Below are 13,919 nucleotides of genomic sequence, written 5' to 3' on the forward strand. Positions count from 1 at the left end.
TTTTTTGCCCCAATCTACTGTCCTGGTTCCCTGCTCAGTCCCCTTTTTAAACAGATGAATGGGCGACTTCCCGTGGCTTCAATCGCCAGCCAAAAGGGCACCCGGACCGGTGTATTTTGTACGGAGAACTGCTGCTCCGGGGCGCCGACAAAGCAGCCCCGCGGGGCAAAGCAGCAGCGCCGGCCAGCACAGCCGCACTGGCCAAAACAGCCGCACTGGTGACCTGTGGAGCTTCTCCGTCTGGGAATTTCCTAGTCTGTGGGCAATAAAAATGCGGCGTCCACTCACCCTCTGCGCTTTCACTGGGAGCTGCAATCCTGAGCTGTTCCTAAATGGCCATGTTGGATCCTCCCCCACCATCATTGTTTGTAATTGGTATCATTTTGAATACTTGAGAAATCCAAATAAACTGCTACTAGAAACAGTGAAATTATCTTCATTGGTACATATTTAATATAATTTTTCTATATGCATACAATCAGAAAATATGAAGATTCTTGATATAACAGCAGCAGAAATAATAGAAAAAATATGCAGAATTTATATAAAAAGACTATACTTGCTAATGCATGTAAAAGAAGATTTAAAGAAATGGAAGCAACATGTATTGTTTTGGGATCTGAAGATTCAATGTTGAACAGATTTAACTATAAATAGCCTACATTATTGAATAAAGTAATTTTAATAATTTTAGTTTTTGAAACTTAATAAGCTGATTCTAAAATTCACATGGAAACTGATACATATGGATCAAAAATAAAACTTCTAGAAGAAAATATTGATTATTTTACTTTTCCTACCTTTTTAAATTACGGAGATAAATCAAAAGACCTAAAGGAAATTAAAGATAAATTTGCTAACATAAAGATTTAGAAAATAAACATAATACAAAAAAATACCACAAAGGTAAAAAATGAACTGAGAAAAATATTTACAGTACGTTTACTTGATAAGGGGCTATGTTCTTTTTTAATTATACTTCAAGTTCTGGGATACATGTGCAGAGTGTGCAGGTTTGTTACATAGGTATACACGTACCATGGTGGTTTGCTGCATCCATCAACCCGTCACCTACATTAGATATTTCTCCTAATGCTATCCCTCCCCTAGCCACTTATGCCCTGTTAGGCTCTGGTGTGTGATGTTCCCCTCCCTGTGTCCATGTGTTCTTATTGTTCAACTCCCACTTATGAGTGAGAACATGAGGTATTTGGTTTTCTGTTCCTGTGTTAGCTTGCTGAGAATGATGGTTTTCAGCTTCATCCGTGTCCATGCAAAGGACATGAACTCATCCATTTTTATAGCTACATAGTATTCTATGGTATATATGTGCCACATTTTCTTTATCCAGTCTATCACTGATGGGTATTTGGATTGGTTCCAAGTCTTTGCCATTGTGAATAGTGCTGCAATAAACATACATGTGCATGTGTTTTTATAGTAGAATGATTTATAATACTTGGGTATATGCCCAGTAATGGAATTGCTGGGTCAAATGGCTTTCCTGACTCTAGAGTGCCCATTTGTGGTTTAACAAAATATATAAACTAGAATTTATTTATACATGTTGTCTGGAAGGATGCCCAGGAAACTGTTGATGATGGTTATCTCTGGGAGTTTGAAGTACGGGATGGATAATGGGATGTTTTAATCGTATAGTCTCTTTTGAACAGTTTGAATTTTGTTTATTATGGATGTGCAATTTTCACAATAAAAAACAAAAGTTTTTTGTTTTGTGTGTTAACTTATATTTTTTTCTTGGATTTTTCCAGATTTCTCTTGCACTTTGTTTTGTTTTGATGTTTGGGAACTCAATGTTATTAACTTCTTACTATGCTTCGTCTTTGGTAATTATTTGGGTAAGTATTCCTTAACACTTATATGGTTGTTTTTGAAACAAATGGCTTAACAATTTCTTCTTCACTGGCTTAGGATTCATGAAGGTTTTCTATAGGAACTACCTCAAGTATCTTACTGAATATTCTAGATATGATGGTGTTCAAGTACTCACTTCCAAAACAGGAAAATTAAAAAAGGAAAATTAGCATCATTTCAGAAATGTTTCTAAGCTTTCTTCTCCCTTCCTCCTTTCCGTTTTTATCCTACTCCTGCTCCACTTTCTGAACCTTTTCTTCTCACTGCAATCTTGTAACGGCCAGTCCTCTTCATTCCACTGTGATCAGAGAAGATCAAGGCCTTGGTTACTTAGGGTTTTTTTGTTTGTTTGTTTGTTTCATTTGGTTTTAGCCTCTTGTCTACTTGTATGGAATATTCAGATGGTTTAAGTAAGGTGATGATTTGGTTTTATATTGCTCAATCACTACCAAAAATAGCTTTAGATGATGGAGAGGTTATTTTACAAAATTAGAAGTGATGGAAGTTCATGTAATTTCTTCTGCTGCATTTCACAGGATGACTTTATAAATATAAAAGTCTTCTAAAATTTAACGACTGCCTTTTTTTTGGGTGGGTTTCCCATTAAAAAGTTTTGCAAACTTATTATTTCTTATATTTAAAGTGCATGTGCTTAAGTTTCCTGATGACTTTAAAAGCATATTATACTGTCATAATTGGAATGTATTCTACTTCTTGAATAATTAAGTTACTCAGATCATTTGGGGTTTCTTAATTACTAGAACTCATTAAATTTGAAACCTCCTTTCTCATTTATTTTACAAATAATATTTATTTAAAAACTCATTTCTCAAGAATATGCCTCTTCCCAGTCTGGCCCAACACCCTTTTCAGATTGTTCCTTGAGTATATTTAGCTACAGAAATTAGCAGTTAGCGTCATGCTGTTTTCAGAAACAACAATAAGAAACATCATAACTTTGGGATTAATAAGTATAGTTCTTAAGTTCTGTGTACTCTGTTTATTATTAGGAAAGATGAAAAAGAACTCATTTGTATATTTGACATATGTACTTTGTCAAGTACTGCTATCACCCAGGATAAAGTATGTGAATCTTGGTACTATGGACAGGGAAACCATTGAATCGAATATTACATATAAATAAAATCCAATTTAAGTACATTTTGTAGGAAATTTCTCTTCAATTCTATATGTGAGATATGCTGCTAGATGCTTCACACTGAGGTGCGTCTTAGGTATGAAGTAAGCATATTTATGTATATTGTGTATATTTTAGTGTATAAAAAATGATAACAATACGGCATGTTTGTGCATATTTAACCATAAACACATATTTGCATATATTTATAATTAATCACTTTGGGACCTGAATTGTATCACATTTTGTATTTTCAGATATTCAGAAACTTCCAAAAAGATTTAATTTGGTTTCAAGTATTCATGGTTTGATCTCTAATCATATTTTTGCCATGTTTGAAGTAGTTTTAGCTCCCTAAGGGTAATACAGTTTGGGAGTGTTACTACCTGAAAATACTTAAGATTTAACAAGAGAAATATTTAGTTGAGCCATTACAATTTCATTTGTTATTTACCCTAAGAGTCAGTAATTTTTAGCAAAGGAAAATCTTATGCCTGTATGACTGCTGTCCAAAATTCTGAAATTGTTATATACTTCGTGGCTCATAGATAAATCAGATGTCAGATCAGTCCTAGACATTAACATATGGTGATTCCTTTTCAACTTTAAAAAGTCGTGCACTCATCTAATTTACTCTGGATAATAGGGCGATACCTTGAAGTCACTGACTATAGAAATGAGCATGTGTATGGAATGGGGAAAATTGACCTTGTGCTAAATTGTAGATACTTGAGAATCTTATTATTTAGAAGAATTTTTTGGTACTTGAATTTAAGTCTGTAAGTATTAACTATATACTATGTTATTTTCTCTATTCAGGGTATTCTGGCAATGAAAGCACATTTCCTGAAAATAAATGTATCTGAACTTAGTTTATGGGTAAGAATCAATCTATTTTAATGCTTATGTTTTTTCTTCTCTAAAATATATCATTGGTTTATGTTTTACTTTTAAGAAAATAATCAATGTAATGCAGGGGATCCAACAGTTTTATAGTATATTAGGGCTCAATTTTAATGTACCAAATTGCACTTTTTATGAAACAGGTCAAAGTTAATCTTTGATATGTAGTTAAAGAATTCCAGTTGTATTTATTACTCTTGTTTCGTCTGAGAAACAGTGCATGTATAAGAAGTGTAAAGGGAAATTTACCTGCAGTGGTTGTGTAAATCTTCTATAAAATATATTAATTTTTATAAGATTATATGATTATATTTTTATTTTTAGTTATTGCCTCTTGATTTTGAGCAACATTCTTGATTTTAAATCGAGATACATGTTTTAGCATTTTCTCTTGTAGGTAGCTATGTGTATTTCATGTATGATTAAAGCATTTATTTTTTTCTTCCTAGCCTATGTCTATGGAATATGAAGCATGAAAGTTTTTTTTTTTCTTTTTTTAGGTTATTCAAGGATGTTTTTGGTTATTTGGAACTGTCATACTCAAGTACTTGACATCTAAAATTTTTGGTATTACAGATGATGTAAGTGCATTTTTGCTTAAACTTGAAAGACTTGAAAATAATCAAATAGGCTAAGAATAAATTGTTTGATGTAATCCCAGCACTTTGGGAGGCCGAGGCGGGCGGATCACAAGGTCAGGAGATCGAGACCATCCTGGCCAACATGGTGAAACCCCGTGTCTACTAAAAATACAAAAATTAGCTGGGCATAGTGGCGCATGCCTGTAATCACAGCTACTCAGCAGGCTGAGGCAGGAGAATTTCTTGAACCCAGGAGGCGGAGGTTGCAGTGAGCCGAGATTGCGCCACTGCACTCCAGTCTGGCGCCTGGCGATGGAGCGAGACTGTCTCAAAAAAATAAAATAAAATAAATTGTTTGAGTTGTTCAAGTATCATTAAATGAAATTCTACGATGAAATCTGTTCAACTATTATTTTATGTATTTAATATACTAGAAAGTAAATGTAATTGTATATAGATTTTTGTTTTCCAAAATTAGTTTCTTGAGACAATCTCTTATTTTATTGATCCTTCTATATTACTAAAATTTTAAAGCAGGAAACTTCTAGAGATTAAAGGTCAAACTTTAAGGTCTATACAGTCATTTTTCTCTAGCTTATTTGTAACTGGTAAAGACACAATCTTCAGAGCCTTAACTGGTGATTGTGTTATAGTCTCATTCTTTTTTCTCCCCAGTTTTCAAGTCATTACTTGTAAAAGGCTTTTATAAGTCTTTATAGATAATTTAATCCAAATTAGTCTTACTTAGAGAAGATTTTTATTTGTTTTTGGTATTAGGGCAGGAGGGAAGATAAAATGAAAAGTCTGTCTTATAATTCTAAGGATCCTCCTTGTCTGCAATTGCTTTGCCTATTTTATTTTGGTGTTTTAATCAGCACATTCTAAGTCAGGAGGCTAGCAAAGATTTAATTTAAAAAAGAAAGCAGCACAAGAACCAACATGAAAGAAATAAACTACTTTTTCCCCCTATAATTTATTTTGATGGATGCTGTTTCTTTCTGAACGAGATTAATGCTATAGTTTTGAAACTGGGTTATGTGGAGTTCTAGGACTTTCAGGACTCTTCCCTGAGGGCTCTCGGGTACTCCCCCAGCTCCTAGCCCCTCTTTTACCCAGGACAGTTTAACCTTAATCTCTTTTATTTAGGTTTTCTTAAGGACAAGGGTTATTTTGGCTTAAAACATTGAAAACCCATGAGCTATTAAATGGGTGGTCTACAATCTGTGGAAAGATTTTTAAACTATAAAAGTATAGTTGAAAATATATTCATTCAGTACGTCCTGTGTGCCTGACAGTAGAAGGAATCCTAGAGATACAAAACTGAGTAAGATAACGGTCTAGCGGAAAATTTGGAAAGAGGAACAATTTCTAGCAGTTATAGTACAATGTAATGAAGGCTATGATAAAAAATTAAGTACAGAGTGCTGCAGGGATACACAAGAGGAGCATCAGGGAAGGATCCTAGAAGTCAGCTATGAGAATGAGAGCTGAAAGGCGGGTGAGTCAGCCAATATGCAGAGCATGAGCAGGAAGGCAAGTGAAATAGCCCTAGTCCTGCATTTATGAAATCTGTTTTCCTCACTGGGGGAAAATGAACCAGTTACGGTATTAATTCAGGTTAAAGCGATTGTTGTCATTTTCTGTCATAGCCTAAAATCATGCCAGGTCCAAAAAAAAAGTGCTGTAGACTTCGTTATTTGCAAATTAGAAGTAATTTAGTTGTAACTTTAGCATTTCTAGAAATATGTAACATCGGTCAAGGGCATCAGCTCAAATTCTTACTTTTGACATTGGTTAAAGGAAGAGAGTGGCAAGGCTACCCAGCCTTTCATTTCCTGCTGAGTTCTCCACTTTTACTGATAGTACCTCTGAGCAAAGGTTTTTAACTCTCCACCCCAAATCAGGTCAGTGTGCTCCAGTAGCAAAGGTTCTGTTTTTGACCAGCCACACTCCTCCCTGCCCCCTTCAAAAGAACTGTTGCACTAATAGTATGAGGGAGGTGGTGGTGGTGCTGAGGGTGGATGGGAGCAACCTAGGTAAAAATGCCACAGACTCCCACTGTTTTTACCTAGACTTTCTGAATTTTTTTTTATGAATGAATGCTTCACACATTGTTGCTTCCTTTTGGTCAGTTTCTAGAACCTGATATGAGTTTTTTTTTTTTTTTTTAATAGTTTTTTTCCAATTTTAAAGTTGTTTTGGGGAATGGGAGTTACCAACTTCCTCACTCTGACATTTGGAAGTCTCCACATTTTTCAATATATGAATATTGATCTAGCTTGTATCCTGGGATAAACTTCACCTGCTCAAATGTAGTATTTTTCTATATTGGTGGATTTGGTTAATATTTATAAGGATTTTTGTCTATATTCATGAGGAATATTTGTTGTACTTTTCTTTTCTTATAATGGTTTTGTCTGGTTTTGGTTTCAGAGTAATATTGTCTCCCAAAATTATTTGCAAGTTTTCTGTCTCCTGTTTTCACAGAGATTTTTGTGTAGAATTGTTACTACCTCTTCCTTAAATGTTTGGTAGAATTTGGCAATGAAGCCCTCATGGCTTGGAACATTCTTTGTGGCTAGGCTTTTTACTGCAAATTCAATTTCATTAGGAAGTTCTCCATTTCATCTGGAGTGAGGAATTTGCCCATTTTGTATATGTCATCAAATGGATAATGCTTTTTTAATTTAGTCAGTTAAATTCTTACTGGAATTTTTGTGTATGTGTCTATATGGAAAATGACCTTTTGTTCTTTTATTGACTTCTCCTTATTTGGATTTGGAATTAATATTGGTCTCCTATTAAGAGGTTTTTTTTTTGGAGTTCTTTTTTTCTATTTTTTCTACTTTCTGGCAACTTGTGAAATTTTTTTTTTTTTTAAAGTTTAATAATTCATCTATGTTAACCACCTGAGCCTAGGGCTTTTTGGGAGGGAAAATACTTGATTTCTACTTCAGCAATTTGAATACTTTTTCTTCTATTCAAGTTTTCTGTTGCTTTTTGTGCCAATTTTGGTGTTCTGTGATTTTCCATAAATGCATCCATTTTACCTAGGTTTTACAATTTATTAGCAAATTGTATAGCATACTCTTCTTATTTTAATTATGTTGAGTCCATAGTTATTTCTCCCTTTTTCATTTTGCTTTTTGTTTGCATCTTTTATTTTCTTCATTTTACTTGCTCTAGAGGTCTGTTTATTGTTTTATCATTTTTAAAGTTACATCTTTTTTTAGTCCTCTTTGGTTTTGTTGTGTTTCTCTTTGTCACCAGTTTCTGTCCTTATTGCTTCTTTTTGTTTCCTCTCATCTCATACCCAAGGGAAAATGCTTAGCTCTGTTGTTTTCACCTCTCCTATTTTCTAATCAATGCTTTTAAAGCTAAAATTTTCTTATAAGTATGTAGTATTGTATATGTATCTTATAGATTGGCTGTTTGTGACTTTTTTAAAGGTTAACTTTTATGATATTTAGTTTCCAATCAAAATAATTTTTAAAGCAATTTCTAGTTATTTTCTAGTTTTATTGCATTTATAATCAGAAATATATATATATGGAATTTATTGTTACATGGTTTGTGAATATTAAAATATTTTACTTGTGTTCAAGGATAATGTGTATTCTCTTTGTGAACTTTATATTTTCTGTGAGCTAATTGATTGTATTCAGCTTTTATGTTAACTTTTGTCAACTTTTTTATTCTAGGAGGCAGTGTTTAACATTTTCAATGAAAACCGTCAACTTTCCTATTTCTTCATATAGTTTTTTCAGCTCTTATTCTGTGTGCTTTGAATCTGTGTTTTTAACTGCAGATATGTTGGCAATATGTATAATCTTTTTAATTTTATTAGCATATAATATCTCTTTTCATGTATTTCTTGCTTGAATTCAGTTTTGTGAGACATTATAATTGCTGACAGGTTTCTTTGTTTCAAACTTACCTGGTGTATCTTCTTCCATTCTTCTATTTTCAACAGTTCAGCATACTTTTAAGTATATCTTTTAGTGACAACATAATATTGGATTTTTTTCCCTTAAGTCCAGTTTGAGCATCTGTCCCTTAATTAGTGAATTTACACTCTTTACATATATGATAATTGTCATAATACTAGGACTTAGTTTCTTTAATTTTGTATGAGATTTGTTTTCTTATGCTGTTTTAGGTGCTGTATAGTCTTCCTTTTGATTTATTAAATTTATTAGCATATATTTCTTCACCCAACAAGACACAGTATTTTGAAATGCTTCATCACATACCCACCTTTTAGTTCCTACTCTTACCCTGTTCCTTCTGCTTCATGTAGATATCACATAGAATTGTAGTCATGGTTTGTCCTAGATATAATTTCTCCTCTTTTCTTTCGTCTTTGCAACATCTGTCTAAATAAAGACTATTAGCTAAGACCATAGAATAGAAAGCTCATGCATGCCCTCTTTTGCCAGATGTTTGGCAAATTGAGCATTTGGTAAATGTTTTATGTCTTCGAGCCCTAGTTTTCTTATTTATAAAGTGAAAATAATTCCACATTCCTCATGCGGGTTTTTTTAGGAGGTAAATGTGGTAGTATGAGTGAGAATGCTTGATAACATGTAAATAATTATGTGAGAGCTGATTGTCAGTCAGAAAGTGCCTTTTATTCCATTGCCTACCCATTTCCAGTTCACTCAGGTACTCTTTTCAATCTTCTTTTCAGAATTAGTATTTCCTTTTCTTCACCCCATAGCCTTTTGTCCTTTTATGATTAAGAGAAGTCTGTATGTGTTCCCAAGCCCACAGCTGCTGGTAGGCTCCAGCAAAGGAGATACTGTATAGCCTGTTTCACCAGGTTTAGCACAGTAAGCTGGGAAAACCCAAGGGAAAAGGCCTTTGGGATGTCAAGTGAGGAAGGTAGGGTGTCGTTGGAGCTATCACTTACCAGCAAAAGAAGGGATAATAGCATTTCCTTCTTTAACAAAAGCAGTCTTGGTATGAGAACAGTGGGCTCCATAATATAATGAAAACTCTTTCAGATACTATTGAAGTTAAACTATATTATTGCAGTATATGGCTTAATGTAATGGTAATTTTATTTCTTACCAGGCTCATATTGGCAACTTATTAACATCAAAATTCTTCAGTTACAAGGATTTTGATACTTTATTGTATACCTGTGCGGCGGAGTTTGACTTTATGGAAAAAGAGGTAAAATGCAATTTCTAGTTCTGTTTCCTAAGGTTTTGGCCCATACATTTTTCATAAAGGGTACTCCTCTTATATCAGACTCTTTGTGTACTGTTATCTCAGTTTGAAGGAAAGGAAAATCTGGCAGCTTAGGGGAAGATATTTCTGTTTACATTAGTGCAGCTCCCTGAAATATATGGCCTTTACTCATTTTGATAATTTAGAAATATACATTCAAACTAAAAGTGGTTTTCCAGGTGAGTAAACACAAAGGCATTTCAAGTTGCCATTTTTCAGTGATAGCATTAATTTAGCCATGCTCTCAAACTCTTACATTTTCACTCATTTTGTGGTTATTTAAATAGATATTTGCTTTGAAACATCAAGTCCAAGCTTTTCATTCCAACAGCATTTTTCTTTCTAAAACCGTATTCAGATGTTTAGAAGAAAAGCAGAGAGTAGTTTAGTGGATTGTGAGACAGAACCCTGCAATTTTGCTTGATGTTCTTGAACAAGCAACTCTCATTTCTTGTGTTATAGTTTACTAGTTTCTAATAGCATGCCATAAACAGATATTGCAAAGACAAAATGAGATAATGCATAGGAAAACACTTTGATATTTTAAAGAAATATTTAAATAAATAAAATATTAATTTGCAGTACTTTATGAGATGGTTCAGTTCATCCAACAACAAACATGTATATATGTGCCTTTTTTCACACCATCCATGTGGTACTGATTAATTATATTATCAGTGACACATTTTTCTTCAAAGTGGTGTGTGTGTGTATGTATAAGTGAAACTGGCCAACAATACTCTATTGACATGTAGTATCCCTAATGATACTATGTGTTACCCCAGTGTCCAGAACTCTAGACCAATGGATGGCAGGGCACCACAGAGCAAACTTTTATCTACCAGTCATTCTGAGTTGAGTGTGTCCTGCAGAGGTACTGTTTACTCCAGTGGCCTGTCAGTCTTCATTTCTTGTGTTCCAGCAAATGGTTTTGACACACAATGGCTGACAAAGGTATATGAGTTATAGTGTTAAACCTGCTGAAACAAATAGAGGAAGCATATCTTGCAAGACATTGAAATGCATGTTCACAGGAGATCAAGACTCCTTCAAATATTAGAGAATCAGGATGTGGTAGAAGTTCTTTCATGTTATTAAGAACATCATACATGCTGCTACAACCTGAGAGTACTAAATGTAAGTTATGTGATGAAAGAAATAATTTATAAGACATAGCATGACTTCAGTTAATTTGAAGAAAATAGCAAAGTTGTTTCCAGCATGCCATTCCTCATCACTGCAAGTGTCTGAATTCACAGGGACTGTGCTGTAGAGACAGGGTAGATTGCCAGTTCAGGGAACATATGTTCCAATTACAGTATACACATCCAGTGGAGAAGAGGGGAACATTTAACTTGGTATTTCCTAACATGATATCAGCTTTTCATATGACATGAAAAGATGCTTAAGATATATAATGGAGTAAACAAAATGATGCAGTCTTATTAACCCATAATTAACACACATAAAAGTAAAAAAAGTATAAAACTGTGGTTTTTTTGGGTGGAGAGATAATTAAGGGGTGCACAGGATCACAATGTGTAGAGCTTTGTTATTAAACTTATTTCTGTAGTTTTTTTTTCTGTTACTAAAGAAAATGTAAAAGTGTGTTTTGTTCTCCTCATAAACATTGATCATTATTTTGTTTGTGCGTGAGAGAGAAAGTGTGTGTGTGTGTTTCAAGGATAATATTTTCATCCCCCACAAAATATACAGGAAAAGCTTATTATATTTAAAGGAGCTTTACTTATGTTAGGTAAATATTAAGTTGGTCTCTCTAGTTAGATAAGTAGCATGCAAAAAGTGAACAGTAATCTCTTCAGTCACATTTCACACTTACAGGTGTTTGGGTACTGTATTTTTAGTGTTTCAACTCAGCATTTTGGGGAAGTTCATTTCTTTGTAAATGCACCTGCCTTTTTTTGATGGCAGTCAGTGGGTAGATTGGTGAAGTTCATATTTCTCTAGCTTTAGAAATTCACCTATTTCATTATTTGAAATGAAGTTTTGTTTGGTTAAAATATTTTCTTCTAACAAAACATCTATTTGTATTTCAGACTCCACTGAGATACACAAAGACATTATTGCTTCCAGTTGTTCTTGTAGTGTTTATTGCAATTGTTAGAAAGGTATGTCCATCACTTAAGAGGTCGTTCTTATAGTAAAATATTTTCTTGTTTTTACGTAGTAGTTCCATATACTTGGCCACATATTAATCTGAAACTGTGTTTTGTATGGGCTTACTGTAACATATTCTATGTTTTCTTAGTGATAGTTTTTTATAGACATTTATACATCTTCATTCTATCTGCTAGCTTAAAATAGACATAGGAAATGGATGGCTCAAGTTTTGATAGTCATGTATTTTGGAAGACATGATCAGAGACCATATTGACCCAGATGCAAGTTGCCTGTGTAAATTATTACTGGCTTTTAACTTAAATATTTTTCTAAAATGTTTACTATATGCCTTTCTAAGTGATTTGTCCAGTGTGCACTAACTCCTGGATTGTGTTTATTATTCATCAGAAAGAAAAAAATAGAGTATTTGCAGTGTGTTGATGAACTAGATAAAATGTTTATGTTCCCAACTTGGCTTTGATAGTAAAATTCTAAGCCCAGATATAAATAAGGTCAAAGAAGACTAACTGTTTAACAAAGAAGAGCAAGTGTGATATTCCTTTTCTTTTTTTCTTTCAAGGATTGTGTATTATGTAACCAAATGTGTCTTAAGAGAGTGAATAGAAATTAATCTGTGGTGGAAAAAGAGATTACGGACCTTAAAAGTTTCCTGATCTGTAGCCAGTGATTTCTGTGTTAACACAATTTCGTTTATTTGTAGAATATTCTGAACTATAACAGTTGTTCACATTATATATTGGAGATAGGATTTTAGATTAGATGACCTTCCTGTTACTGCTAAATATGAAAGCATGGTGACTGTTTTTCAAATGCTTCTAGCTGTAATTATCAACCTCTGAGCCAGCTCTCTAGTTGTGTGTACAATTAAGGAGAGGTATTGCCAACAATGTTGGCGTGGTGGCAGCTGCACTGAATGTGAATTTGAAGCCAGAAGATTTGGGTTCAAGACTGCAGTGCTTCTTAGTAGTGTCTACTTTCAGGGAGATTATTTAATCCATCTGAGCCTGTTGTTCATTTACAAAATGAGGATGATATAATCTACCCAACACAGTTGTTGAATATTAGCTTTGATCAAATACTATTCAAATGTAAGATTATGTTGTTGTGATTATTATTTTCTAAGTTATCTCTTGTCTTCATACTTATAGTTTTCATTAAAAGTTTTACAGTTTAGAAGATACTTTAGTTAAAATATTATTTTCCCCAACACAGCTTTTCTAAAGTGTTTCAAAATCTATTTACAGATTATTAGTGATATGTGGGGTGTCTTAGCTAAACAACAGACACATGTAAGGTAAGTATGCTATTAAGAATTTTGTTAACCTACTCTGTTCATTTATTAAATAGATGTTTACAGTGTATTGATTTTATACTTACATGTTATATGCCTAATATTTGATAATTGATGTGTTTATTGTGGTCATTTCCCTTCTTAGCATTTCTCCTTATTTCCTGGCTATGCAGAACACAGCACATCACTTATTCATCCTTCAGATGTCATCTAGTACAATCTGACAGTAGCCCTGCACATAATCTACATTTGAAGGGCACGGTTTTGTACTTCAGCAGGGAAAGTAAATTATTATGTGAGTGGTTTTAGGACCAGTGGACTGCCTTTTGGGAAATGAGCAGGGAAATATAAAACTGAATTCATACCTCACTTTTTACATAAAATAAATTTCAGATGAAGCAGAGAATTAGGTGTAGAAAAGAAAAATGAATCCCCAAAATTAACCCAAAGGGTATGTTTATAATCTTAGAGAGGCCTATGGCATGCTTGGTATTTTCCACCATCACGCCCTTTATCTTCCTCTTTTACCATTTATCACCTTTGTTCTTAAATACTGATGTGTCACCTGTATCTCCTGAAGAGACCGATCACTTGTTCAACACTTTATATACAATTCCTGCAAGATTGTAAAGAATAGTAGTTGAGTGAGTATTTATATGACTAATGAACATGAAAAGGTAGTCTTGATCCTCTGATAAAGACATTCAGGTTAAAGTGAAGACCTTTTTACTTATCATATTTCTTTTTTTTTTTT

At 33.6% G+C, this 13,919-nt stretch overlaps 1 protein-coding gene across 1 annotated transcript in view; it reads left to right on the plus strand.

Moving 5' to 3' along the window:
• Nucleotides 1–13,919, plus strand: part of DPY19L1 (dpy-19 like C-mannosyltransferase 1) — a 122,320-nt gene that overhangs the window by 86,075 nt on the left and 22,326 nt on the right. The window contains exons 11-16 of the mRNA XM_017502227.2: nucleotides 1,773–1,859; nucleotides 3,833–3,892; nucleotides 4,417–4,497; nucleotides 9,574–9,675; nucleotides 11,790–11,861; nucleotides 13,119–13,168. Of these exons, the coding sequence (XP_017357716.1) occupies nucleotides 1,773–1,859; nucleotides 3,833–3,892; nucleotides 4,417–4,497; nucleotides 9,574–9,675; nucleotides 11,790–11,861; nucleotides 13,119–13,168 (452 nt within the window). The remainder of the gene's footprint in view (nucleotides 1–1,772; nucleotides 1,860–3,832; nucleotides 3,893–4,416; nucleotides 4,498–9,573; nucleotides 9,676–11,789; nucleotides 11,862–13,118; nucleotides 13,169–13,919) is intronic.

The sequence above is a fragment of the Cebus imitator genome, unplaced genomic scaffold, assembly GCF_001604975.1.
Source record: "Cebus imitator isolate Cc_AM_T3 unplaced genomic scaffold, Cebus_imitator-1.0 Scaffold294, whole genome shotgun sequence".
Lineage (NCBI taxonomy): Eukaryota > Metazoa > Chordata > Mammalia > Primates > Cebidae > Cebus > Cebus imitator.